This window comes from Molothrus ater, chromosome 7, assembly GCF_012460135.2.
Source record: "Molothrus ater isolate BHLD 08-10-18 breed brown headed cowbird chromosome 7, BPBGC_Mater_1.1, whole genome shotgun sequence".
NCBI classification, from domain to species: Eukaryota; Metazoa; Chordata; class Aves; order Passeriformes; family Icteridae; genus Molothrus; species Molothrus ater.
In genome coordinates, this window is record NC_050484.2 from 26,030,356 (window position 1) to 26,058,023 (window position 27,668).

General features: G+C 40.9%; 1 protein-coding gene across 3 annotated transcripts; it reads right to left on the reverse strand.

The window, feature by feature from the left end:
- Positions 1-1,946: 1,946 nt before the first annotated feature.
- LOC118689137 (leucine-zipper-like transcriptional regulator 1 homolog) lies at positions 1,947-17,033 on the reverse strand. 3 transcript variants are annotated; one of them, XM_036387223.2, is made up of 8 exons: positions 16,483-17,033; positions 9,492-9,744; positions 8,676-8,755; positions 7,815-7,893; positions 6,256-6,302; positions 5,375-5,495; positions 4,283-4,469; positions 1,947-3,946 (listed from the first exon to the last, which is right to left on the reverse strand). In XM_036387223.2, the coding sequence occupies exons 2-8, from the start codon at positions 9,643-9,645 to the stop codon at positions 3,280-3,282; spliced, it is 1,335 nt and encodes a 444-aa protein (XP_036243116.1). In that variant the 5' UTR covers positions 9,646-9,744; positions 16,483-17,033; the 3' UTR covers positions 1,947-3,279. The 3 variants fall into 3 exon arrangements, with proteins under 3 accessions (XP_036243116.1, XP_036243117.1, XP_036243118.1); XM_036387224.1 differs by lacking the exon at positions 16,483-17,033 and having other exon boundaries at positions 8,676-8,768; positions 9,492-9,552; XM_036387225.1 differs by lacking the exons at positions 8,676-8,755; positions 16,483-17,033 and having other exon boundaries at positions 9,492-9,572.
- Between the last annotated feature and the right edge of the window lie 10,635 nt (positions 17,034-27,668).

The following is a 27,668-nucleotide window of genomic DNA, read 5'->3' on the forward strand; positions in this document are numbered from 1 at the left end:
AATTACTCCATCCTAATGACTAAGCTCATAGGAGATAATTTCTCTTGTGGCATAATTTGTTATGTAGGTCAAACCGTGATCCCACTGATAAATCACTGAATTGTTCTTCAAATCCAATTACAATTCAAAACAGTGAAACATTTAGGTGTTTCTGTTAGCAACTGAAAAAATCTTCTTTGAATATCTGCATTTTAGAAGATAATATTTCTGCCATTCATACATTTTAATGTTCAGAAACCGAATGTCAGTTAAAACAATGAGTTTGTTGAGATGTTTAGTGCTGATCAATTTGTTCCCTTATATAAAATTTATGATACAACAGCACATCTTATGTCAGATGAGGTTGCCAAGAATTCTGCATGCTTTTGCATTTGTTCTATGGACTGCATTTCTGTGAGCATTGCAGATATGTGCAAGGTTCCCTGCTTTTCATAGACATTCTAAACAGCCAACTTCAGTGGCAGCCCCTTCAGTCCCAGCCAAAAATGGGGTGTTGTGTTTTGTTTCTAAATATTTGCCACTAGCTGGAGTAATTCCATTCATTATTTCATGCAGGCCACCACTGAGCTTTCAGATGGCAGCAGCTTTTAGTCACTCGCTTGGGCCTGGGATGAATTCTTATTAACTGCTACAGTTATGGAGAAATATCATAAGCACATCCACAAAGGCTTTTTTCTGCCTCTCTGAAAAGGTGCCTGCAGTGGGAAAAGAGGAGTGAGATGCTCCTGAGAACCTTTTTGGTGTAGCTGATAGCACTGGCTAAGGTTTGAAAGGGGATATGATCAGGAAGTGTCACAGTGGTGTGAGCAAGGACTGTGTCCCTAGGTCTGGACACTGGAGGGTACCTGAAATATGGTTTGTGCATGGCCAGAGTGGACTGAGGTGTCAGGCACTCCTGTGGGCATTTGTGGGATGCAGTCACTTCAATTCCCAACACCCCTCTCTTCCAGCTTGAGCTCACCCTTGTTTTCTGAAGACCTGGGAATGGGCCACAGGGGGAAAAAGATCCTCCAGTAGCTTCAGCAAAGCTGCTGTAGCACAGAGCCCCACTTCAGGATCCAGGCTCTCTTCCCTTGCACAGCATGGCTGGGCCCAACTCCAGCTCAGCCTCCCAGCTCTGAGCTCCCATCCCTGCAGCCAGGCCTTTCCCGAGCCCCTGCTCTCCTAGTGTCCTGTCCAGGGCAGGGAACAGCAGGGCCCTTAGGGCCAGCTCGAGAGGTTTGGCATCCCTTAGTGATGGAGTGGGTGTGGTGCTGCCAGTGCTGTGCCCCCACCTGACCTGGCACACGGGCAGAGCCCAGGGGAGCCAACAGGGGAGATGGGCTCGCTCCAAGCTGCTTTTCCTGCCCGTGCCAAGCCATTGCCTTTGGGCTGGCTTCTGTCCCGCCTGCGTTGGCTCGAGTAAATGTTAAACCCTTCATGGGGCTGCCAAAGGGAAGAGAGTTTGAGGGGGCAGGAAGAAAGGAATGGCAGAGGCTGGATGGCATTTTCCTGGGGCTCTTGCACATCCCCAGGATACCGCTACCTGCCAGGAGGCCTTCGCGTGACTTGGAGAAATCACTGGTTTATTGTTGCCCTTTCCAGTTAAATTTCCTTCCCTTGTCAATCCTGGATAAAAGGCTGTATGTTACAGCAGCTCCCAGGATAAAGCCAAAACAGACATGTCAGTCAGCACCAAGAAAACAAGCTGCTGATTTAAGACTGCAGTGCTGAGTACATGCTCAGCTCAGTCGCTGTATTGATGTCCCTTCCAAACAAACCTCAAACTGGGAAATTCTTGTTCTTGGAGGAGAAATTCAAAGCCTGGGCAGCCCTCGAAGCCGGCTGAAGTGCAGGGAAATGACTGGGGCTTGCAGAATTGCGTTCCTTGGTCAGAAAGGTAAGTTCCTTGTTCAGTTAGAAAGTACACATATTTTAGACTCACAAAGGTGAACATGAGCACACAGTGATAGGAAATGGAGCAGGCTTTATTCATGTGGTAGTGTACAGTCCTCTCTGTTTCCAGGTAAGGGTCATGGATGGTCCAAATAACTCTTAAGCAGCTTTTGCACATCCACCTATAATTTTCCTACTGAATTCATGTGACAGTTACTTGTGAAGAGATGATGAAAGTATCTGTAAATATTCTTGAAATCTGTAAATTACTTCAAAGTCATTATTCCTATGAAACTTTTGGAAAGTGAACTTTTCAAATATTTGGAAGTATAAACTTACACTTTCAGGTAATTTCAGATACCAGCAGCTCTTACAGACAGCTGCTGTTCTGTCAGAAGGCCGGTATTTAGTAACTTCTATGGAAATAAATGCTTTGAATGCTGGACAATATTACCTTGCAAAACAAGCACATTTTCTTTTCAGCAAAGAAAAACCATATATGAACTCAGAACTTACTACTACAGAGAGGAAATGTGTAACAAGTGCAACGTAGGGTGATAAAAGAGAGATGGAGTTGGAAAAGCAGAAATCTCTTTAGGGCTTAAACATGAGTTACCAGTGGAAACAGCCCATGCTTTGTGCCACTCTGTCAAGCCCTCCTCTTTCTGTTCCCTCCCCACCCCACTGTGGGAAATCAAGCCCTTTTGATTCTGTGTTCAGCCATTAAAGCCAACACTCATTTGGCACATCCTTTGTTCTCACAGGTATAATGCCCTTCCTCTGGTCCTTGCTGATGATTTCCAGGGGGCACTCATTGCTTCACTTCCTCAAGGTTATATACAATCCTTGAATATCTTCTAGAATTCAGTTGCTGATTTGTCTGTTGGGTTCTGCTGTCATAGGCCATCTCATGTTGCCAATATATTGTACAAAGGACACTCAAGAATATAAAATCTTTAAAATCTTAGAGAACATTCATGTTAAGACTAATTGAACCCCTCAAATGTGACTGTGTTTCTCTCTTATGCCATGCAAAATGAGCAAGCTTTGTCCCTGAAATGGCATCTTGTGGAGCCAGCATGGGTTACTGCAGTTCTGATTCTCAAGGCAGCCGCAGCCATTGCCAATTTGAAATGGTATGAAGTGACCAGGAGAAAAGTAACAAAAAGAGCAGCATTCCAACAAGCTCCTCTCAGAAATCACAACTTACATGCAAGTTGTGACTTAAATATATGTCAGGTTTTGTTAACATTGTAAAAAATCTGTTCACAGCAAGTATGAGAAGGTTTAATTATTTTTTTCCCCAGTGTGCTGATAGGAAGCTGAAGACAGTTGCAAGCAGTTGGTTTTCCACCTACTGCCACGGTGGTGGAAATTTATTCCTTCACTTTGCAAGCAAAGCAATCACAAGCAATCAAACTCCATTTGCCTGAAGGAGATCTCAGAGAAGCTGGACAAAGGTTTGCCCCCGATGAGCAGCAGTGTGTTGGTCCTGCTGATCCCACCCCCCATGGCCACACACCCCCAGTCAGGTCTCTCCTCTTTACCCACAGCCTGAGCAGCAGCAAAAGCCTCTCCTGAACAGGCCAACAGAGGGAGAGACTTGTCCTTGGACAAACAGCTCCTGACTCTCTTTGGGCCTAGTCCTGTCTCTGAAGTGGTCTGGGAGGCAGGGAGTTCTGCTGGCTCCAGGGGCAGGCTGAAGGTTTTCATTTCGATGGTGTTGCTCCGCTCTGTGGGCTGTGGGCAGAAGAAGCTGCAAAAGCCAGAGTGCCTCAGGATGGGCACCAGCTGGGGCTGGTCCCTCTGCTCACTCTTGCAGTGGCTGGGGAATGCGTCAGTGAAATCTGAGGTAGTTTGGAAATCCACACCAATTCCTAAGATGCAGTGATACATTTTAGGAGAAAAGTTTCCTTTTGTAGTACTACTAAGCTTCTTCCATGTCTGCGTATGGAAATGATACTTCCAGAGGTCATCATAAGGGCTGGAATTTGAAATCCCTCCACCAAAAATCAGCATAGAGTCTTTGCAGACTATTGAAGCGTGACCTACCATCGGAGGAGGTCCTTGGCTGAAGGTAAGAGAAACCAGCAGTTAAGGGGAGACCAAGAAGAAACTTAGCACTGATTTTAGCTTCTGTTTTCCTTTTGACTCAGAAGGATGACTGCTGAACAGCTGCATTGGGACATCAAAATTACACTGCTGACAGCTGCATCAACGCCTTGCCAACAGCTCTCCCGAGCAAAGCCAACTGGAGCCCCAGGCATGGCAGCAGCACTGCATCCTGATCTGAACAATCCCTGCAATTACCAACAGGGCATCGGCTCCCTCTCCACCCGCGCGGAGAATCAGAGTAAGATGAATTCTCTTTCTCTGCTCCTTTAGTGTAACAAATAGAACAGTTTACCTTGTTCTGATGCTGGACCAGCTGCTGCTTCCAAAGTCCCACCTCCACAAGTCCCTCTGTTCAGTGAGCCCCAGCAGCCCCCCAAAGAGGTACATGGCTGTGTGATAAACCACTGCCGAGTGGCCGTGCCGTGCTCCGGGACCGCTGCTGTGACAGGGGCTGGAGACACACAACCACCTCCTTGTATCTGAAACAAAAACACTGATTTATAGATGGATCAAATTCACCCTATTTGAGAAAGGATTTGCTTCCTGGAGGAGGTAGCTATTCAGTTGGAGAATAAGGGTTTCTGCTCTAAGTTTATTATGAGTTAACATATTAAATTCTGACACTGAAAAAGTGCATTTAAAAGAATCAGTTTTGAAATAAACTTTTAATGAAAATGTCAGATGCTCTGTGACAGATGCCATGGAAATTTTATTTACAGAGCAGTTTTTCCTACAGCTTTGTCAGTTCATTGACTCTGATACAGAAAGATACTTTCCTGGCTGTTAGAGAGAAAAAATCAGTCAACAAAAACATTAATTCATTAATGTCTATGCTTATTCTCCCAGTGAGGGAAGGGAGGATGAGATAAACCCATCATTTATTTCAAAATAGTGGCAGAATGGCCATCAGATAATGGCCATAAGTTATGCATTTAGGAAATCTCTGGGAATCATCTCATTTGCAGTAATCAGACTGGTAATGAATATGCTAAGAAACTATCTCCTGTCAGGTTTGACTCCCATGGTCAGCTGGAGATTGGAGATCAAAAGATGACATTAATAGGCTGAAATCAGGGTCCTTGCTCGGTCTGAAAGTTTTTAGTAATCCTTGAAGAATTTTAGTGGGTAGTAAACAAACATTCTCCCCGATTTTGAGCTGTAAAACTGGCAAATACTGCAAAATGTATTCCAGTGTAATAGTCTAATTAATTTCAGCCAGAAATTAATTGAATTTGACACAATTTATTACTAAATGTTGCCGAAGAGAAGCCAAAACTAACTTACAGGATTTCTACTGACAAGAATTTTCTTAGCAGAGCAAGCTCTCCTGCTGCAGCTGTTGTTTTACACTGGATCAAAACCTTATCCTGCTTTTTTAACTTACCAAAATGGAATTCCCAAAACTCCTGAGAAATGCCTTTGATACCAAAGTATCCCCCATAGATGTACATGCTGGAATGGTACACGACTGCACTGTGACCTTTTCTGTTAGCTGGTGCAGAGCTCTAGAACAGTTCAAAAATAAAAGCCTATAAAGTCATATCAGCAGCAATATCTGTCTTGGAAATTCACCTTTATTTTTCCCCACAAATAACCCTGCAGTCCCAAAATTTCTCTTGACTCCTCCATCAAGCAAAAGTAACCAGAGTGGCACCTGTGTCACATCTTAAAAAAAAAAATTCTGGGTGCAATTTCCAAGGTATAGAAGCATTGTGATGATGAAGTTTCAGTAGCAAGAAATGAGTGATTCCTAATGCGTAGTGATACAAAATCAATCTCAAAAGACCAAGCCACAAATGCTTCTACTCAGGTTTCAATTAGAAGTGGCAGTAACTTGGTGAGTCCACGTGTTCACACTGAAGAATTGAAAAATGCTGTAGCACTTCACGTTCCAAAACGTATTAGCATGGCTGCCAATCTGTTTTCACAACCCTACTTTTAAAAGCACAGGCTTCACGTATGGTTGCAATATTCCATTTAAAATTAGTTTTCTTGATAAGGATTTCAGAAAAACAGAAGCAGCAGCAGAGGAGAGGACTTAACTTCTTATATAGGACTTAAAATTTAAGAGCAGTATTTTTAAACACTGTTTTGAAGAAGGAAAAAGCCTTAAGTTATTGAAAGTGCAAAGAAATAAAGTACAGCCACATGTCTCTGAAGAGATGAGATTGGAACTGTTTGGGGGAACATATTTCAAAGCAATCTGTTTAATCAACAAAGCAACAGGCATTTGATTCACACATTCCCCACTTCCTGGCTCCTTACCTCCGTCTCTGCTGGTTCGTTGCAGCTCTCTGTCCATCTTGCGGAATCTGGGGATTGAGTTAATAAAGCGCAGTTTAGATCCCGCACCACAAGAGGACACTCCTCCCACAGTAACTGCTCAAATTGCACAGCTCATTTTCAAGGAAGTCTCGTCCTGGTGTTTTCTACTTGACAAGGCTGAAGAAATCCTGCTAGGACAGCAGCACTGACAGACTTCAGGAGACACAGTTTGAACAGTTTTCCTCTATCCTTATCTGATACAGAATCACATAGGTGCCACACTGTATTCCTGTTTCCTAAAGCTGAATTTCATAATGCAGAAGTAACCTGTGATTTTCATCATTTTGTGAACTTGTAGGAATCCCAGATTTCCCTATGGATGTATGACTCCTTTTGCTTACCACACACACACCTTATTATGGCACACTTATTCTTTCTTGTTCTTTTTCATAGGTCCCTTAAATAGCCCTCAAATAACAGCCAGCAATCACAGATCTGCGATCACCGTGAAGGAGAGGAAATATCAGATAACACAGCACAGAGATACAATGAGGAATCAGTGCAGGCTTGCATTACTTAAAGCTATTCTTGCCAAAAGATTTTAAATAATAACTATGAAACAGCTAGACACACAACCAATGTTGAATCACTCATTTCCAATTTCCACTGGTAAGTACTGTGAGTAATAAGATGCTTTCTCCTTTAAAATATATTCTGAGGCTTTTCTTTCTTCCAGCAGGTTATCTCAGACAACTGGTGTAAAACACAAAGGAAGGGTTGAAAAAAACCCCATTGACTTAAAGTTACATAGTGAAGTAGCAAAAGAAGACAGGAAACTTAAATCTTGGTCTGGACACAAGATTTACCAGCTCAAAAAGAAATGAGCCTCTCTCTCTCCCCTCCCAGTCTAACATCAAAATAACAGCTATTACTGTACACAGGATTTCCAAAGGGCGAATCCATGGTGTATGACATTGCTATTAAATTCAAATACTGCACTGTATTTATTAGAATACACACTTAAGAGATCCCAAATTTTTGTTCTTACGAGAAAAAAAAAATACATGTTATAAATTGTTGATGTTAATTTCCCACCTTATTTAATTTTTGATTTCTCTTGCTCTAGCTTATGTGTTTCTTCAGTAAAAGTACAAATGATATATATTTTACTGATCTACTTTCATAAGAAAGTAGAAGCCAAGAAAGCTTGGTTTTAAAATATATGTGCATTAAAAATAAAAATTAAATAATACATGAATTATCAGGTCTTATGATCAAATAGTAAATGTAAAAAGGAGTGAGGGAGAAATGGAAATTCTGAGACTTTAAAATACATACAATTTTCCCATATAATCCTCTCTAATTGAAGTAAGACCTGCATCTCTGATAGCTGAACAGCCTAATTTGGAGGGGAAAATATGCACACAGTTTTACACTCATTACTTGTTGAAAAGCTTAATGAAGGCTCTGTTACAAGCAGCAGAAAACAGTTTGGTTCTCATTATTTATTACTGCCTATGGAATATCCCATGGAAAATACTGGCTATTGTGTATCATACCAATGTCATATATCCAGAGAGGAGTCTTTGCTTGTGTGAAAGCAGAATCCACCATCCCACCAAAAATATACAGGCTGCCCTGCAAAATAGACAAATATTTGTCACTTACAGGAAGGCACATAGCATGCAAATAATTTTAAAAACAATTCTTAAATGCAAAGGTTGCTATCGGCAAAATTCAGTTAACAATATGATGATCTTTTAACAATCCCAAAAAGCCACCAATTTTTAATTATTCTCTCTATTCTCTCCCAGGGTGAAGCCCTGAAGAACATTGTGCTGTTTAATGGGAACAGTATTTCAGAACTGCTCGTTTCTTGTCAGCCTGGGGCAGCTTCAAGGCTGGGAATCTGAAGCTCTCTTGAGGCATTAGCTCAGGTATATTGGATTATGCATGTTTAGAGAAATGTTTCCTTGTGTGGTAGCTCTTGATATCCTAAATTCTGTCTTCCCCTCACAGGCAGGGCTGTAATTCTTACTGTGCTTTACTCCCCCGTCCCTCTTCTACGCGAGTTCTGTAGTGAATGTTTTTGTGCCGTGGCTGATCATGCAAATGAATTCAGAGCAACTGTTACAACTGCACAGATAAGTCAGAGAAAGTGCTGCCAGGGTCTTTATCTGGTATTACTGCTACTTATTGAGCACTGACTGAGGAAACCAGGGGGCTGCTGCAGAGCTGAATTACTTCCACTTTGTTCAGAAAGATTTCCAAACATAGGTACAGCTACATCCAGAACTGCATCAACACAAAAATGCTTTCTGGGCATAGTATTTCAGTACTTAATACCTATGGCATTTTATTGCACTGTATAGGAGGAAATAAAATGTTAGGATATGGACAACATAATCCTGGTCTAGTACCTTATAAGCCACCATTGAATGTTCTTCCAGTTCTTCTGGACCATCTCTTGAGCAATCCAACATTTCCCATTCATTTTTCACTATAAACCAAAGCTGAAGTTAAGACAGTGGTGCACTCAACACATTAACAGTAGGGAAAAGGTGGGCTTTGAATGTGGCTGTGCTGCTTAAAATGAAGCATTTTGTCATCTTTCCTCTGTTAAAAATGAAATATATGAATTTTTCTATTTAGCAAATTTAAATGTAACAGTAATAGTTACATTTAAATACAATAATTGTTACTGCTTGTATTTTAATTGTTACCTACGTCAAATTTGGACAATTCCATGAGCATGAACCCCAGTACAATTCTGTTTTATTCCAGTAACAACTGACCAGGCAAAACTATACATCAAGTAAAAAAATACCAAGGCTTATATTTGATAGTGCATTGATACTACAAACCTACAAGGTATTCTATTCACATGTTCCCTTTGTGCACTCTCATATGCATGAACTATTGCTGTGTTAGAGAGTCAAGAAAGCTCATTGATATCCCTTGCTAGAACCAGGATATTTTAAATGACTCAGTATTTTTGGTTGAGGAAAAATACCCCAAAACCAAAAGGAACTGAACTGAAATCAAAACTTTGTGGGACACTTGCAAGAGGAGCAAACACCCCCCATCTGCCCAATGAACAAAAAGCAGTTTATCCAGCCCTGTGACAGAAAGACCTTAAATGAGGATAATCTGTTAAGCACAGAGCATCCTCAATTTCACGATGACTGATGTGGAATGGCTTTAATCCAGGCATTCAAGAGAAGGGGCCAGCTCACCTGTGTGGTATCTCCAGAAGTCCCTCAGCGTGGTGCTGCCGTGCCCTCCGTAGAGATAAACAAAGCCTCTGCAGACGGCACAGGCGTGCTTGTACCGGTCACAGGGACGCGGCTGCTGCGCCTCGGCCGCTCCGCAGGCAGCTCTTCCCTTCATGCTGATAACCGGGATCTTATCCAAGGATCAGCTTGCAAAGGGCTACCATGTCAGAGGAGGGTCCCAAAATATCAGGGACAGGGCTAAACCCTGTTTGGTCTGCAAAAAGACAAAAAAGGAAAAAAGAAAAGTCTCTACCTTATGATAAAATGTTACTGTGTTTTCTTTTCAATACCCTCAAAAGCAACAGTGGACAACTTTGTCCATCTGTGATAGTACACTAACTTGAGTAAAGCACCTGAAATTCTGACTCAGATTCTTGTACCAGTGAGGTTGGGACAGGAACATTCCTGGAGCTGAAAGTTTTCCAAGGAATATCAATAAACTGAAATCGGTGAAGCTCCAACACGCTACATTTACAATACCAGGGCTTGGTCTTTTTTCACAACTAAAAGAGTACTTTAGACAAACCTGTACTAAAAAAAACTTAGGAAAGAGTGAATATTACAGATGGAAGTAATGCATTAGCAGTTTTCCAGAATTTGTTTAGACTTTTATCTGTAAACCTGCTGAAATGAGGATGCATCTGGAAAAAAATGACACCAGCCCTTCCCATGCCACAAGATGTCACTGTGTTCTGTGAAGACATAACTACCAGGAAAACATTCTTCTATTAACCCTCTTCAAAACAGTGGCTTATTTTAACATAGATTATTTTACAAAGCACACCCAAAAAGCCCCAGCATTAGACCAGATTTTGGAATTTGTGTTGATAATGTGTCTGAGGTGGCATGTCACCAAATGAAGTGACAGTCTCCCAGTTCCAACACTTTTCAGTGGGAGCCAGATTCCAGCTGCATTGAGAACCCAGGATGGAAATCAATAGGGAAGAGTCATTTACCTAAGAGTAATGTGTAAATCCAGGGCAAGCTGTACTTAACTTGAGGAAGAACAAAGATTATAGTAAAACAAGCTAGATACAAAAGCTAGTTATATTTCATATTAATATGAAATTATTGTACCTAATTTATCATCCAATTAATCACTAAAACTTACCCTTTTTAAGACTGGAATATATTCAGTGACAAAGAGATGCTAGAGAATCTCTTGCAGCATATTTGGGCAAGATTAACTACTTCAGTTTTGTTGGGATTTTTTTTCATGCAAACCAGTATTGTAAGCTATTACTGTAGAAACTGAAGCATATTCTTTGTATGTTTTCTCAGAAGGAATACAAAGATGGGTGGCAGTTACTAAGGGTGCATTTCTCATGTCCAGGGGAATTAGCAGATATGAAGTAATGACACATTATAGGTGTGTAAGTCCCTAATGCTTTCTGGAATCCCATTGAAAAGTGAAAAGCAGCTGAAGGCATGAAACAGGGATTATCTCCCTAACTCTGCCAAGCTTCTGAGCAACCACAGCCAAATCATTCACTTCCACAACTAAATGGGGACAGTCACTTCCTTAGTACAACACTTCAAATTTGCTGATGCGGTGCAGTGTAACAGTGCCAAGGTATTACTGCTACTGATATCATTAACTCTGAAAAGGGTGATAGGTTACTAATATTTTACATAGGTAGAACAGGCTTGTCCCCTTGCTGTTTGTGGTTTCTTTCTCAGTTATAAAGCTGGTTATTCTTCTTCCTACGTATTTCTCCTTGTTTTTCTTCCTCCAAGCCTTGCCTCCTATTGTACAAACATTCAGAGATGATGACAGCCCTGATTTCATATAACAGATTAGCAATGAAGTCCTGTCCAGTTGTTTATCTAGCCCAGCTGAACTCTTGCAAGGCAGGTGAGCAGGATGGGATAACAAAAGGCCAAGCAGTGATGAACTGAATGGGTGTCACCTCTCAGTCACACCTTTTCAGCATCGCCTGGCCCTTGTGAATCTTGGCTATTTACTCTCAGCTGAAGCATTCTTGGAAGCAGACCTACAATCCTGAACAATCAGTTAACTGCTCCACTTCAGAGCTGGGGAAAAAAACCCACCAAGTTAATCATAAATCTTGCTTTTCATCATTGGTATTTTAAACTGCAAACTTGACTCCCTATCAAGTTTGTCCTGTCCTTGATTGCCTGTCTACAGAACCCAACCCATCAGAGTTCATCTACTGTCAACCTGAGCAGTCCCATTTCCAAAGAAAAGCTGCTCCTCTTCTGAGAACAGCACCACTGAGCCTTGTCCTCTGTGTCCCGCACCACTGACCTCAGTTTCAACTTGATACAATATCAGTTATCCAATAGGAAGCTCTGACTTCAGAAAAAAAAAATCCAAAAAGACAACTCTGAACATTTTTATTCAACTTTTTTTTCCCCCAAAACAGCTGTAGCACACACAAAAATGTCTGCTGCTCTCCAAAGTCTTCTGCCATTCCATTCTAAAAATAGCTTCTGTGCAATCAATCCCAATTGTTAAAGGGCTGGAGGAGCTGAGTGGAGGGCCTGGAGAGCTGCAATTAGTGCAGTAACTATAGCACTGAGTGTGTATCAATTAATGGCGCCCCACTACTGTTTCATAATACAAATAATTCAGGAAATGTAGCAAGACAGGAATTACTTCAGGAAATGTAGTTTATATGTTCATTATATAATTATTTATATTTCTGATAGATGTGGTTTCTCAGACAAATGATTTATTTATTTAAAGTATTGCTTAAATAGATCTTCAGTAAAGCATTTTTCTATCTCAACCCCTTGATTCATTTCCATCTGTTTTCAATACACTCAGAAAAGTTTCATTTTTAAAATGATCAAGCTTTTTGGAATATAATGAGATATGAAACCACTAATATGGGGAGGGGCCCAAGTAGAAATCTTGTTCTGTTTTGGGGCTTTTTTGTTAATGACCCAGTTTTCTGAACTCCAGCCTTGAGCCTTTCCAGGCAGAACACTGCATTTTCTCACTAGGCAACTTGATGTTTTACTGCTTTTCAAAAATAATAACAGATCTTCCCATTTGTACTTATCCCAGAAACCGTGGCTCTGGAGGTGGTTTTATTGTAAGTCTTGTTCTAACGGGACTGCCTGCATGAATGAGGAAACTCTGGTGACTTGCAAGGCCCTTACGAAGTTTTAGAAACAAACCCAACTTGTTTAGAATAGAGAAAAAGGCTTTTTTTCAGTATATCATGTTTACTTGCAATGCTTCATTGTGTGTGATAAATTTAGTATCCTCTGGTTTGCTATTTTATTTTTTACTAAACTCAAGATAACCTGAACTGTTTCTGTGGTGAGGTTTTTTTGTTTTGGCTTCGTTTGTTTTCAAAATACAGGAAGTAATTTTCAGAGATGCTCAGCTTCAGAGTTTCACCCTGAAAATGTGAATGGCTCTGGGACTGTTGGGTGTCTGTGACAGTTCTGTATTATTAGCATTCTGTACTGAAATAAGGGCCTGGCTTTGCCCCGTGTTGTAAAACATGCAATTACCACATGACTGAGCTTACAGTGCAGGAGTCAAGACAAAAGGAAGGGAACAGAAAGAGGTGTTGCTCCTTACAGGGAGAAGCTGAAGGACAGAAGGAGGGTTTGTAAAATGACAAATCAAAGCAGAAGACACGGCTCCATCCTGATTTCAGGGTTCAGAAGAAAGACAGGTACTTTCAAGTACAACAATAATATCCCTGTTGTCTGAATAAAGCTTAGAGTAGACATACTAAAAACTGACAGAAAAACTGGACAGCTTTTATTTGAATAACTCTTAGTTGAATTTTAACAGTTTTAGGGCACTATTTGTAAACATGATCACTGCTATATCTCAGTGCTTCAAAATGCTTTTTGACATGAACAGGTATTTTAAAGGGGGCAACTCTTCTGAGACAGCATATATTGCAGTTTCTATAACATGTTCTATTATATGTTACAAAGCAAATAATTACAGTTTCTCTAGGCTGTAAGGCTCTGTATGTAACTGCTCCTTCTGGAGAGAGCAGTGCCATAGCACCGAGGGCATTGGCACCTTCACTGCACAACAGAGAGAACATCATCAATCTCTCCCAGAGAAAAGCTCACTGCCTGTTTCTGCAGCTCTGCAGGCAAGAGACTGCTTTTCTTTAATTCAGATCACATTAATATTAAAGCTTTAATTTTAGAAGTTCATAATAAATTTATGTTTGTGTATCATTGCAAAATTAAAATTTGCAAATTGACATTATTAATACATTGTCTTTTTTTTTTCTAGAAGCTTTCACCCAAGAATTAAAATGCTTTAGTTGTTAGTGTTTTGTAACACTATTTCATGTCTGTTACAAAGTGAATTCTTAAGTAGTAATAAATTAACTTATTAAATAAATATAAATATATGCAGTTGTATTTTCTATATGCTAGGAATAATTCTTATTTTTAAGTAAACAAATTTATCACACACAAAAATACAAACTTGGTTTAGAATAATACAGTAAATATTTTCCAAATATGGTGGAGGAGGAAGTATCTGGAAAAAAGAAATTCAGTATTTTAAATATTTCTGGGGTTGTTACATTTTTACATACACTTCTAGCATATGAATCAGGAAATTGCCTTTTCCACTGTATTTAAATATGTTTTATGGTAATATGAAAGTGAATACATTTTTCCCACCTTAGTTTCCTTAGTAAATTAAAATTTCATTTGCTGGGGATTTTTTGTTTAGTTTTTGTTTGTTAGTTGTTTGATAGTTTGTTGGTTTTCTTTTTTTTTTTTAAGAATGGGGTTTTTTTATAAACTAAAAATTAGAATATATAGTTTTGATTAGTAGACCTCCCCAGGTAATCTGTTGATTACAATTTACATTTGCAAACAATTATTAAACTGCATCTCAATTTTGAATGAAGTTTCTGACAAAGAGCTTCCCTAAATACACATCCATGGGTGGCACAAGTATAGCATCTTATGGATATAGAAATCCAGGGCAGCAACCATGTCTGAGCAAAAGTTTATGCTCATATTCAGTGTGTGTATGGGTTTTATTTATTTATGGTCCTTAATAGGATATTTACTTCAGGAACCTAATCTGCTTTTTAAATCTTATTTAGGGTCCTGTTGGTGACTCCACCCCTGGGCAGAACTCAGTCTCTGTTGTGGTCTCAGCACAATGCAGAATGGAATGGACACCCTGACTCTGAAGTGCTGCTGCAGCAGGGAAGCTCTGCAGAAATTACCCGAGACAAACAGGTGATTTTGCATCTTCTAGGTATGACAGAGGGAGGAAATACAGTTCCTGGTCCTCAGACTTTATGAGAAAAGAAATGAGAAATTCCCACCATGTTCTCAGGGCAGTCTTAAGATGTATTTGGCCTTTTAGCCTTTCCTTGGAAGTAATTTGTACTGTCACCACTGGAGCAGGTCATTTCAATGCACAGGTCATCACCCTTCCCCCAGAAATAGCAGCTCTCAGTGTTCCTAGAAGGCATCATTTGGGGATTTCACAAAAACTAACTGGCTGGATTCTTTCAAGGTACAGTAGGCAGGTCCCCTGGAGACTGAATGTAATAAATCTGTCCTTAGGTGTGACTGAATGCATCTTCTTGACAGCTTGTGACCTGCTGCTGAAGTAACTTCAAAATACTTTATTTCCTAAGGGAGAGTCTACTCACACTAATTCACAAAATTTTCTAGCTTAGGAAGAAAGACTGTGGTTGACAAAGGAGTCAGTGGCTGCTCAGCCTGACTACTCTCCTCAGGCATGAATTAAGGTACTAGTTTTATGCCTGACAGCTGAGAGTCTTCAGTGAAAAACTGTTATCTTCCATTAAAACAAAAAAGTCAGCATTGAATTTTACTTGGTTGTTCTTTATATCCCCTGACTGAGGAAAAGAAGCATCTAATAAAACACTCAGTCACATTTGCAACTTAATGCCACACTTCATGGAAGATAGACATTGTGTTTTTCTTGTCCCTGTGACATTTTGCCCTTAGACAAAAATGCAGCAATGAGATAGAGAAGACATACAAGGTTATGAGAATAGCAGAAGCTGTAGCTTAAAGAAATATGAAGGAGGAAAGAAAGGGCATTTGACAATCAGAAAAATAAAAAGTTCCAGCTGGCAGATACTAAAACATTCAGATATCCTGTTAGAATCAGTATGAGTTTAGATTATTCTGTATGGGAGAAGTCATGAGAGACTTGTGTGAGAAAAACTCAGACAGCACAACTGGAATGACTGTCAGTCATGACTGGAGAAAAAGCTGAGTACAAAAAGATCTTTTATGGGGAGATGAATTTACACCATCAGGTGAAAGATGGTTGCATAAAAACATGATATAATTGCATAAATGAAATAGATTGCATAGAGAGGAATAGCTGCATTTTAGTCTGGCAAGGAAAACAAAGGTGTCAGCTGACAAAGAGTAATAATAACTGTGATGGTTCACTATAACCTTGATGCCAACAGTTACTGGGCTGCACCATCAAATGGAAAAAAACGAAACCCACATCATTTCAATATATAAAAGAGACAGAAAGCATATGAGTAACTTTACACATACACGTTGTCGCTCCAAATTCAAATGGAATTACTCATGTGAATAAAACCAGTGATATGCATGAGCCTGCACAATGTAGCCTAGATACCAGAGCAAAAGAAGGACCAACTCTTTTGTCAGAAGCCTGAAAAAATGTTTTGCAAGCTGTTTTCATATTCAGACTCCAAATGACAGGGTCCGTTTTGGACTGGAGTCCAGCCTTCTGAAAAATTCTCACTCCCAGCTGACATGATCCAGTATTCATCCCAAGCCAGATGCACTTTGGCTTGGGTTTTGGATGGTTGCATTTCTTTGTTTGTCTTTTGCTCGATAGAAGGCATTTTGTGCTTTATGCTCTTTGACTGTGGAAAAGGGAATGAGCAAAAAGAGGGTGGTGAATCTCCTAAACTAGAAGCAGGCAGCAAGAGCTCTGGCAATTCCTACCACAGACCTCCTGCGCAGCATCGCCGAAGCGGCAGGTCCCTGTCCCCAGCGGTCTCCTGGCTGCTGAGCGCTGAGGGCGCTTCCTTCCTTTCATGCGCTTTGTTTCTTTTCGTACCTTTGAGTGAAAGCGACTTTGTGCACAGCTGCCCACAGCCCCGCCGCCCAGCAGTGCCGCGGTGTGCCCGGCCAGGCTGTGCCGGTGTTCCCCGGGCTGCTGGGCGTGCATGAGCGCTGCTCAGCTGCCCTCAGCGCCTTTCCTCAGCGCCCTTCTCCCCCTGCGGCCCGGGCGCTGCTCCTCGGCGGCCCCGGCCCGGCTTTGGCTGCTGCACGTGCCCCCTCAGGCCTCTGATCCCCACCACGGCTGGGCTTGTCCCCACCGAGAGGGGGGCAAGGAAAAGAAAAAAAAGGAAAAACAACCTCTGAGCCGGCATGTAGCAGGGGTGCACCAAGCCGGCCGCGCCCGCTGCCGCCCCTCGGGCCCGCCCCAGGCACTGAGCCCGGCGGGGCAGCGCTGATCCGCGGGCGGGAGCGGCGCGCCCGTCCCGTACGGCCGGGAGCCCGCGGCAGCGCCCCCCGCCTCCCGGGGGCAGCAGCCGGGCGCCCCCGCCCTCCCCCGGCCTTACCCTCCCCTCCCCTGCCGCCGGCGAGCCCGGGGCTGGCGGAGGCGCGGCCGCTGCCCGGAGCCTGCGCGGCGCCGCCGGGGCTGCTCGGGCCGCCCGCCGCGGGTGGGGACGCGCTCGGGGCCGCGCGGGCGGGTGCGGTTCCCGTCCCTGTGCCTGCGGCGGGGAGGCTGAGCCGAGGATGCGCGGGGTGCTGCGGGCTGCGTTCCTTGCGGGCGGAAAACGTCTCCTAGTCCTTAACTGCCCTCTTAGTCATGGGGAAAGTGCAAAATCTCGTTTCTGGCCTGAACGCAGCCAGAAGCAAACATCTCTATAACTTTTGGGGTTTTTTTTCTGTGGTAGCGGCTGTGGGAAGGGGGAGGACGGAGAGCGGTGTTTGTTGGTGTGCTCCGTTTCAAGCCCTTTCAAGTCAGCGTTTAGCCAAAGATCCCTTTGCACGCTTCTCAGGGAGCCGCAGCCCCAGCGCTTGCTTGGACTTGTGTCCTTGGCTTTCCGTTGGGCTGCCACCGGCTCGCTTTTTTGCCTGTTTCTCGTTTACAGCTACATAAGGCTTCAGAAAACAGGAATGAAACTCCCCCACCCACACGTGCATCTATTTTCCATGCTGACATATTTCCCTGCTTTGAGGCGGAGGCTAAAGCTTTCCCCTAAGCATTGTTCCTAAAAAAAGAGTTACTTAGGTAGCTGCAAGTGAAGGCCGACAGATAGACCGGGTCCATAGCAATGCAAAGCATATGATGTGGAGTATATAAATAATGCAAATACGTTTGATTTTAATATATTATGTATATTATATCTGACTATAGTAGTGATGTGCACTTCTGAACTTTTTTATTCTAGAACTCAGGTGTTATTGAGAGGCCAGTCCAGAAATACAGTGCAGCTCTTTCTCCAGCCTTAATTGTGTTCTCCTAGGGATTAAAAAAAACACCAACAACCCAACAACAAAACCCAAACCCCAAACCAAACCCACACATATTTCATAAAAAGAACTCTGAGATCATTAGCTAACATTTGGAAGTCCCTCAAATTAACATGCATGAAGGACTGTGGCCAAACTCCCACTGGCTCCCATAAAAGCAGTAATCAGTCCTTCAAGTAAGATTCTCCACAAAATAACACCCAGAAGCCCCTGCAGAAAGGATTGCCAATCTCACCATCTGACTAGATTAAAAACAGCAGTAACAATGTGATAATTGACAGAAGAAACTTCCCTGACAAGGAATGAATCAGTGTTTATTTTTAGCCTTTCCCCCAAAAGGCTTTATTTAAATGAAAGATTAGCTAATTATTTCCGTCGTTGTATTGTCCACACTAGAAACAGGAGGTGGCAGATCTGCACTTGTCTTTGGCTCTTCCTTTGAGGTCTGCACCCTGGAAGGGTGAGATTCTGCCAGTTGTCTTTTCTAGTCTGATCAAATATGAACAGTGTGAAGGTTTCACTAAATTTAGACACCCCCCAATCAATTTTTTTTTTTTTCCTGAGTAGAAAGCCCCAGCAAAGGTGTCAGAAAATGTAAATTGTGATTGTGTCGATATCCCACCTTGGCTCAAAGCTTCTCTTGCCAGCAAGTCATTAATCCTGTTGCTGCAACTGCCCACTGCAGCCTTTTGCACTGACAGAGCACTTGCATTCCAAGAAGATAATTTCCTTTCCCTGTGTACAGGAGTCAGCAGTAAAAATTTATCTAGGAGAAAGCAGCTTAGCTAAGAAAAGACTAGAAAAATATTTGTTCTGTTTTACTGGTCAAACGTGAGGAAACTGTATTGATCCCTTAGACACCAAGTAATATCTCTGTTTCTGATAATAAGCATTTGGGTTCTGCTTTTTTTGAAGGGAGGACTTATTTTTTCTGATTTTTTTTTTCTTCTTACATTTTTTTTCTGATTTTTTTTAAATTAATTGTGGATTGCAGCATGGGTTTAATGAACAGAAAAATAATCAAACTGCTTTGAAAATGTCTGAGGATACTTTTTTTTTTTGTTATTGACTTAACTGCTGTGGAATTAAGACAAGTAAATTACTCATTGTTTCATTCCACCACATATCCATAATATGATGATGGCTACAAAGCACACAAAGAGCTGATTTACCAGTCTCACTTTCCGGGTCTCAAAGCAATTGTACCACACAAAATTCATAAGTCAAATCCATTAATTTTAGTCCTGGAGAATAAGTCTCATTTTCAGCATTTGAGTCTTTATTCTTCAGTGCAAAATGTTTGTGTATGTTTTTTTCCCACACTTGTTAATATTTCACACAATTTTGAATATTACTACTTTGGCTAGACCAATTCTAGGTAAAATAGTTTATTTGTACTAATTTAGTGTATACTTTTCATTCTTGAACAGAGTGAAATGTGAAGTAGAAGTGATCATAAAAATGTGAAATTCTCAGTTTTATGTGCACCCCACTGATCTTTTTCAGAAGTTAGAGGGAGAAACTCTACTGTTGTTTTGCTCTTAGGAGCAGCCTGAACATTCAGCTGCCTGAACATTCAACTGCAAAAGATGCATCAAAATGGAATTTTTCCTAGAAAGAAAAGTATTGTTTTTCCTGTTTCTGCATCTCCTAAAGAGACCTGGCAGAAAGGGCTGCTCATTGGGATTGCAAGTATTTAACAGCAATGGTGCCTCCACAACCCCAGATAACTCAGTTCCTGTTCAGAAGTAAGATGCCTATAATGCTAATGGGAACATTGTATGAAATTATTTAATCTGTGGGCAATCGGGCCAAACAAATCCATGAATCATTCACAATCATTCCTACACATCTGCATTGCAAGAGATACAGTTAAGTACAAAGGAAAACATTACAGATGGGGGGAGGGTAAAACAGAGAATAAGGTAGATCAGTACAACTGGCATGAAATACATGGGGTCTTAACCAGAATTTATTTTATTGGCTACAAGCCAAGTCCAAAAAATAAGTGGTTAGAGCAGAATTTGAGCTCCTAAGTCTAAAACTGAGATAGTGGAAAAACCCCAGTGAGCTGTGTCTGACCTCGCATCACGCCTAGATTCCCAAACCACGTTTCCTGTTTATACAGGAGCAATATTCTGCTGTATAGAGCCTCTCTGTGTGCCTAGATCTGCACCAGTTCAACAGGGCTGAGCAGCTTGGCACTCTTTCATATCTCAGCTCAATCAGGAACTAAAAGCTTTGTGTTGCTTTGTTCAGTTCCCCAGAGAGGCTCAGTTCAAGAGGTAATCCTCAAACCTCTCTAAAGGATGCCAAACAGACTGAGTCTTGACAACTGGAGCTGTACCTGTTCCCTCTAAAAGACATTTCTGTGATCTACTAGAGCAGGTAAAGCATTTATCCAGGAAGTGGAAGGTCTGAGTTCAGGGCCTGTTCTTTGCAGATCAGAGGTACCAGTAGCCATATTGATGTCTGGGTAAGTATTCACATGAAACCAGCCTCAAAGCTTGATCACTCACAGTCTCAGCTCCATCCCCTGCACAGGGCACTCCAGAGCAGGTGATGAAGCTCTGTACAAGGATGCTTAAATGAGCACTGGTGTGTTCCTCTCAGATCTGACTAATGCCATGCCAGCAGAGGGGGCTGAAATGTAGCTGAGAGGGTGGTGGTAGTACCTCTGAATATAGCTGTGCCAGGGGCCTCCCCCTTCAGCATGTTCCTGCTGTTAAGGAAGCAAAAATCTACATACATCTAAACTATTTCAATATGGAAAGCTGATTTTTTTTTTTTTTTAAAAGAGATAAGTTATCAATTTTTAACAGAAATGTTCCTCTCAGCCTAGCAATAGCTACTCAGGAGTTTGAATTTGCAGCTAACAGGTTGGTAGATATAAGCAGCACTGGCTGCTGGTCAACTCTCTGGGAATGCCTTCAGTGAATACAGGTTTGGAAATTACCACTGGATGGCAATCTTGTGCCACAGAGGCTGTAACCACCTGTGATTTTATTTGGCTGCAAACATAGATGTTTTTTAAAGGCTTCCACTTCTTCCAAACACCATCATAGAGGTACTCCATGTAAGGCATTTAGTTTAATTTAGAGTTGCACCAGCATAGCTGGGACAAGAATATGAACCAGATGTTGAGAAGTGATATTTTGACTGCTAATTCAATTATTAAAGTTTTGAACCATTTATGAGACATAAATACAAGGAGCAAGAGTAGAGGCTCTGGCCATGAAAGACCAAGAGCACCCAGTATCATACTCTGTTATTACAATCTACACTAAATTCTAATCACTGACCTTTAATGCCTGGTTACAAGCAAGTGATTTTGCCCTTAATACTGCTGTATTATACACAGTATTTAAAGGTACAAAAAATTTCTACTATGGCTGGCTTAAAACAAGAAGTTATCTGAGTTCTGAAAGTTAACATTTGAAGTCTTTGTTTTAAACTTTCCAGTCTATGTATTTAAAATGTTTGGAGAGTGTTTCAATAATTTCTAATCCCAAATATTATGTTACTATTTTGAAATATTTGAATAATGGCTCATTTTTTTCACATAGCATAATAATTGTGTAAAAGTCAACATTTTTTTTGAGAAAGTATTTAGGTTTTTTGAAAAGGAATCAATTTTGGACTAAATCTGCATTGTTAAGAAGTGGTGATTTTTTCAGCTCTCTAGTGGAATAGAATCCTATTCCCAATAACTCTTTAGTAAAGATAACCCATTTGGTTTAATGTTCTTTGTGCTTGTTGTGTATCAATGGGGTGTATGGGAGAACACCAGGAAATTACTGCAAGTACATTTGAACATCAGGGAAATATCTTCCTTAAATTTGTGCTTCTGCTCCTTTTCTGTTGGTACTGATGGTGACACCTCTTTCCCATTAAGAGCTTCAGTTCCCCAACCCCAAACTTCACAGTACTCTGAACATGAGGAATATCTGACAAGTTCAACAACTCCTTCAGTAAAGTCATCTTCCCTACCTTCACTTTCACCAAAACTATCACAAGAGCTGGTAACCAATTTAAGCTGAGGTGTTTTCTATTTTGGGGCTGGTAGCATATCTCTGGTTTCAGCCAGGGAAGGAAGTGCTCAGAGTTTTATCACAGCCAGATCTTGTGATTTACTTGGCATAACTGGAAGAAGGAAACTATGTAAATATGGGCTAAAGCTTATTCTTGGGAAATGCACAGTTCCATGGACTTGAGATCTTTAATGTATATTTTTGGTTATTCCTTGCTGTCACTTCAGTTCTCTATTTGTAGTATGAGAATAATAATCCACAAATTCTGTGATGCTTGACAGAAGAGTTATTTCCATGGGCTAAACGTACTCAGAGGCAAACCTGTCAGGCTCAGGGTAAGAATGTTTCAGCATGCCTTTCCTTCCCTCCCTGGTTTTTAATTCTAAATTAAGTCAATTCTAAATTACACTCAATTGACTGTAATGGCTGAATAACACAGCAACTTGAATATACTCAGAGAATAGGCTGGAAACTATTGTCTTCTCATATTTCTGCCCTTCTGTCTTTACACTTGATGCTGGGACTTAGAGCATTCCCAGTTGACAGGATAGTCTGCAATTCCAATTCACTTGTGTCTCACCCACTTTGGTGTATGTACCCTTGCCATTCACTGAATAGCTGATAGTTAATTTAATTTTTAAAATCTATTTTGTGGCAATTCCCCAGGTCTGTGTTCTTGTTTGTGGTTTCTATGTATTAGCTATTGTAGGTATTGGTAGTTGAGAGAGATGCTCTTAAAGGAAAGTTACAAGCTCTAGGAAGCATAAGTGGAGAACTGAGATCCAGGGAAATAAAGGGATTTGTCCAAGGTCACATGCAAGTTTTGTGGCACTGTTAATCTACCTGACCTGATTATCTAAGGCATGTAGGCACCACTGCGTATTTAGGTGCATGTATCAGCCCCAGGAATGCTAAACTGGAGAAGTTAGTTTGGGAAAATAAAGGGGGGGAAAAAAGAATAAAAGGCATGTTTGGCACTACTTGAAGACTTTTCAAGAAATTTCTACTTTCCCATTCTTTGAATACTTTGGAAATACATAAACGCTTGAGATCTGCATTTTAAAATGTTGTTTCAAGCTGGAATAGCATCTGTTAAATGCAGTTAAGAAACATCTGTTTTTCCATTCCTGGAACCCTGAGCTGAGGCAGCCGTTTTCCTGTCAGCTCTGCTGTGGAGCAAAATTGGTTCAATAGGTCATTCTGTTCTCTCCATTTCTTAGCTCTCAGTTTCCTATTAAAAAGATGGCCAACAGCATGAGTAAGCAGGAGGGGAAAGGAGATTCTGTGTAATGTGTGTATTGGCTTGTGGAAAAAAATCCATTTAGCTTCAGACTGAGTTAGATAACTGGTGAGAGCAGAGTTATTAAGCATTGCAATGAACACCAGGGATTATGTGGAGCTGGGAGATTTATTAGCCCACAAATAGTTTATCTTTCATCAGTGGAAATAACAATCTGATACAAATCCCACTGAAACAAAACAACACTTCACACTGATGGTCACTGGGCTCTGGATCTGACCCTCTCTGGTATTGCTGATAGATGGCCTGGTGGAAACCGGTCACCAGTACACAATATATTGGTAGCAACTGTTGTTATCTCTGATCTGTACAGCTCCAGACTGGATGCAGCAATTGGAGGGCCAGCAATGGTTGTATACAACCATCTTTTCAACCATCACTCACTCCAGTGGAGTCAATCGGAGAACAGCTGGGAAGGAGAATCAGAAGAAGAGTTCAAAGGCCTCCTGTAGAGAAGACCAAAAGTATATTTTGTAGGTTTAAGTTCTTACATTCCTAGCTCTCTGTGCTTTGACAATGCCTTGGACAAACAAATACATTGTTGAGAACTGTGTATTTTTTCCCTTCATCTTTAAGAATAGGATCAAGACTCATAAAGGCATTTAGCTACTTATGCTCCCCCTGAAATAATCAGGCATTAAAAGCATGAATAACATTGAGATTGTGCACCATGATCTGATATTTAATTAGCAATGAAAATCTGTATCATTCAGTCAGTGGCATTAAAATTAGGTAACAAGTACACTGAGTTGGCAGAACCTCCTATATGTATCCTTACTGAAAAATGACAGCACTCCTGTTTTGAAAACAATTGGAAAAGGACATGTTGTGACCTTCTGTCATGAACATTTTGTTAACAAAAAAAAGCCAACAGGCCATTGGAGTCCTGTTTCTTATATGGATATAATTTGGCATCATTCACATTACTTAAAAAGCAAGACTAATCCAGAGGAAGGGTTTCTTCTTTTTTTTCCTTAGATGTGACCTTTCCCTTCCAGTTTGTGAATTTAAAATACTGAGGAAGTGAGTCCGAATCGGAGGAAGAGTTTCCAAAACAGAATTGGAGATGCAGCACTTTCTGTGGCAGGGTCTTGAAAAGTGCTGATGGTATAAATTAACTGAGGGGAATCAGGAAACTTGTGAAAGGTAGATAGGGTGCAGGAAGGGAAAAGGGAGTTGAACAACTAGTGGGCAGTTGCAAGCAGCTTCCTGACACCATTTACTTGGTGAAACATTTCGTTTCCTCCAGAGCAGTGTTTGACTTTGCTTTCATCATTGCCAGTGTAAGTCAAATGCTGTTATTTATGTCATGTCTGGCTTACATTGCCAAGCATTCACAGTCTGATACTGACGTGATCATTGCCTCGCTAGACTGGAATTATCTAAATCTACAAGGTGATATGGTCCTTCCAAACCCCAACTAAACTACAGACAAATGTATGGTTTCATTAAATAAGACCTGACTGCCATGAGAGACTATGCTATTTTACTTCATGAATGGAAAAAAAATAATAACATGTGAATATGAATAATGCTATTGTCAATGTGTAGTTTGGGATGGAATGATGGCGGTTTCTGTGATGCCTGGGTTTCTGGTCCATTTTCCTAAATACTATCTTCATCTGCTTTCTTCAGTCTCATCTGATTTTTGTATTTGCCATATATGCACTTTTTTTGTGCAAAAGGGGAGGCTCAGATTGAATATTAGGAATTTCTTCACTGAATGAGTTGTTAAGTTGGAGCAGTTTGTTCAGGGAAGTAGTGGAGTCACCATCCCTGGAAGTGTTCAAAAAACAGGTAGGCATGGCACTTTTTGATGTGGTTTAGTGGGCATGGCCATACTTGTTTGAAGGCTGCACTTGATGATCTTGGAGGCCTTTTCCAACCTTGATGATTCTTGATTTTGTAATTTGTCTTAACACAGTTACTGTTGTTGTCTGTTTGGAGCACCAATATCTGGACCTGCTGTGACTTACAGAATCACACTCGGTGTGATTCAAAGGACCAGCACCTGTTACAGAAAAGTCCTGCCTGATGTGAACACAAACGTGCTTCTGCACTGCTTGAGTTCCACCTGAGTCCTGCTTTTCCTCATGGATTGTCTCCCACCTGGAGCTTTACGTAGGAACGAGGGACATCTAGTGGCTCGACAGAACATGGCAAAAGAAGATGTTCTGCCCCAAAAGGTGCGTTGTTGTGCAAAGAAGACGGTTCAGTGAAAATTAAGCTAAAGACTATCTCAGTAGTTGAAATGTAGTTTCAATATATGTAATTCCTTTAGCTAAGAGTCAAATAATCAGTGATGAATTTTATTTTTGTGTTTCTGTCTTCTTTGAAAAGATGGGCTGGCTTTGAAACTTACACAGGTTAAATGTGTTCAGTACCTAATTTCAGGAGGACAAAACATCCTCTTGCACTAGGAGAAGCTGAGATACAGCATATGTGGATAAGAAACAGAAGCAAATCACACAACACAGTCTTATATATTTTTTGATCCCCTAAATGAACAGATTTATTTTATGCATGGGAATTCATGATGTGATTAATTAGACTTGGTGATACCTAATAGCTTTCAATGACAAGAAATGAATGTGCAGAGCAGTTAAATGGAACTTTTTTCTTTCTCTGCAGTGTGTTTCCTATTTTAATATTAAAATAATGAGTTTCTTTAACAAGCAACCCACTCTGAGACATGTTTTCCTCTCTCCCTTTTGTTCTTATCCTAACCAGTAACTGCTTGTCATCCCAATAGCTTTTATTACAAGAAATGAGGTGCACTTAAGAGAAGCAAAAATATCTGCATTGACTTCTACACTGGTTTTGTATTGTGAGCCCATTTGTGCTAGGTTTGCCATTCTGTCTTTTTCTAGTCTGTACAAAAATCTGGATGAAGTCTATTGTAATGCTCAGACCAGGCAGTGTTTGATCTCTCAACTTGCAATAACTAAAACTGAGAGACCAGTGTCAGGTAGTCAAGGATGTAATCTCTGAATGTGTCTTGTTCCCATCCTAACCCCACAAGAAAAACCAAATTCCACTGATGCAGACAGAGCTGGAGTATTTTGGCTGGGGCATATGACTAAAGAAGGCAGCCTACATATAAAGAGGGAGGCTTCTCTGCAAATGAGAGCAAATCATTGCCAAATATTAAGACAGATAATCTTCAGAGAGCAACAGGAGGCATTCTGTCTCACCTGAAATGCTGATAAAACCTGGAAGCCATGGGAGTGAGAGTAGACTGAGAAAAGACGAATGACTTGTTATTTTGCGAAGATGTGTAACGTGGGAAATTTTTTAAAAGAGTAAGGAGTGATGATTAAGAAAATCCTTTGCAAACCAAGAGGATTTTGTCTTCCTTTCCCCTCTGAACAGACTAAACTATAAGCTTGTAGGCATTGGTAGTTAAGCTAAGGAAGTCGTGAATAAGTAAGCAAATGGCTCTCCCAGCCCAGTTCCATGTGGAGCCCCTCTGAAGACCCTCTGCTAGGGGTCAGGCAGGTTTCTCAGTCTCTGTGTGTGCCATTAAAACGATACAGGTATAGTTATTTTAAAGTTATTCAGCTCGCATTAGAAGCTTGGAACACAGAAACTGGGTCCAGTGGTTCGGGCTGGTGTTGCTGGGGGTGGTTATTGGTTATTGTTTCATCAAGATACACTGGAAGCAGGAACTTTATTAATGTCCTACAGTTAATGAGTAGTGGAGAGAATATGGCAGCAGAATGATCTTATTAAGATTAATGAAAATATTTCTTTACAGTGGGGTATTAGCAGGCTTTGTTTATGTGATTTAATCTGCAGGTTTTAAACTCCTGAAGTTTTAGGTGAACTAAGAGGCACAAAGTTATGTTGTTGAGGTCCCATTTATCTCCAGATTTCTTTCAACAACAGTTCATTGTAGAGAGAAGTTGCCATGAAGAGAGCTTTGAAAGATTTCTGTTTGAATCTGTAGTGAAGGCTACATTAGGATGTGGCCCTGGATATACCATGTTGCTGGCAACATTCAAACTAGTATTAGGAACATGTGAGCTGGAGTTGGTTTAGCTGGCAAGTAATTCTTTCTGTTTCAGAAACTTCTGGGAAAGAATGGCAAAGCCAAGGTACACCTGACTATATATATGATCTATCCTGATGCAAGTGTTGTCAATGACCAGAATGAAGAAAAAGAAGCAGACTGGCTTTTTAACAAATATTTTTTAAATGCAAACTTCTTAAATCTCTACTTACCTTTACCACTGTGAGACGCTGGTTACCACATTACTACTTTACTGATGAAAGTAAATAGGGCAGTGCAAAATGCTTGCAAATAGGGCAGTGCAAAAT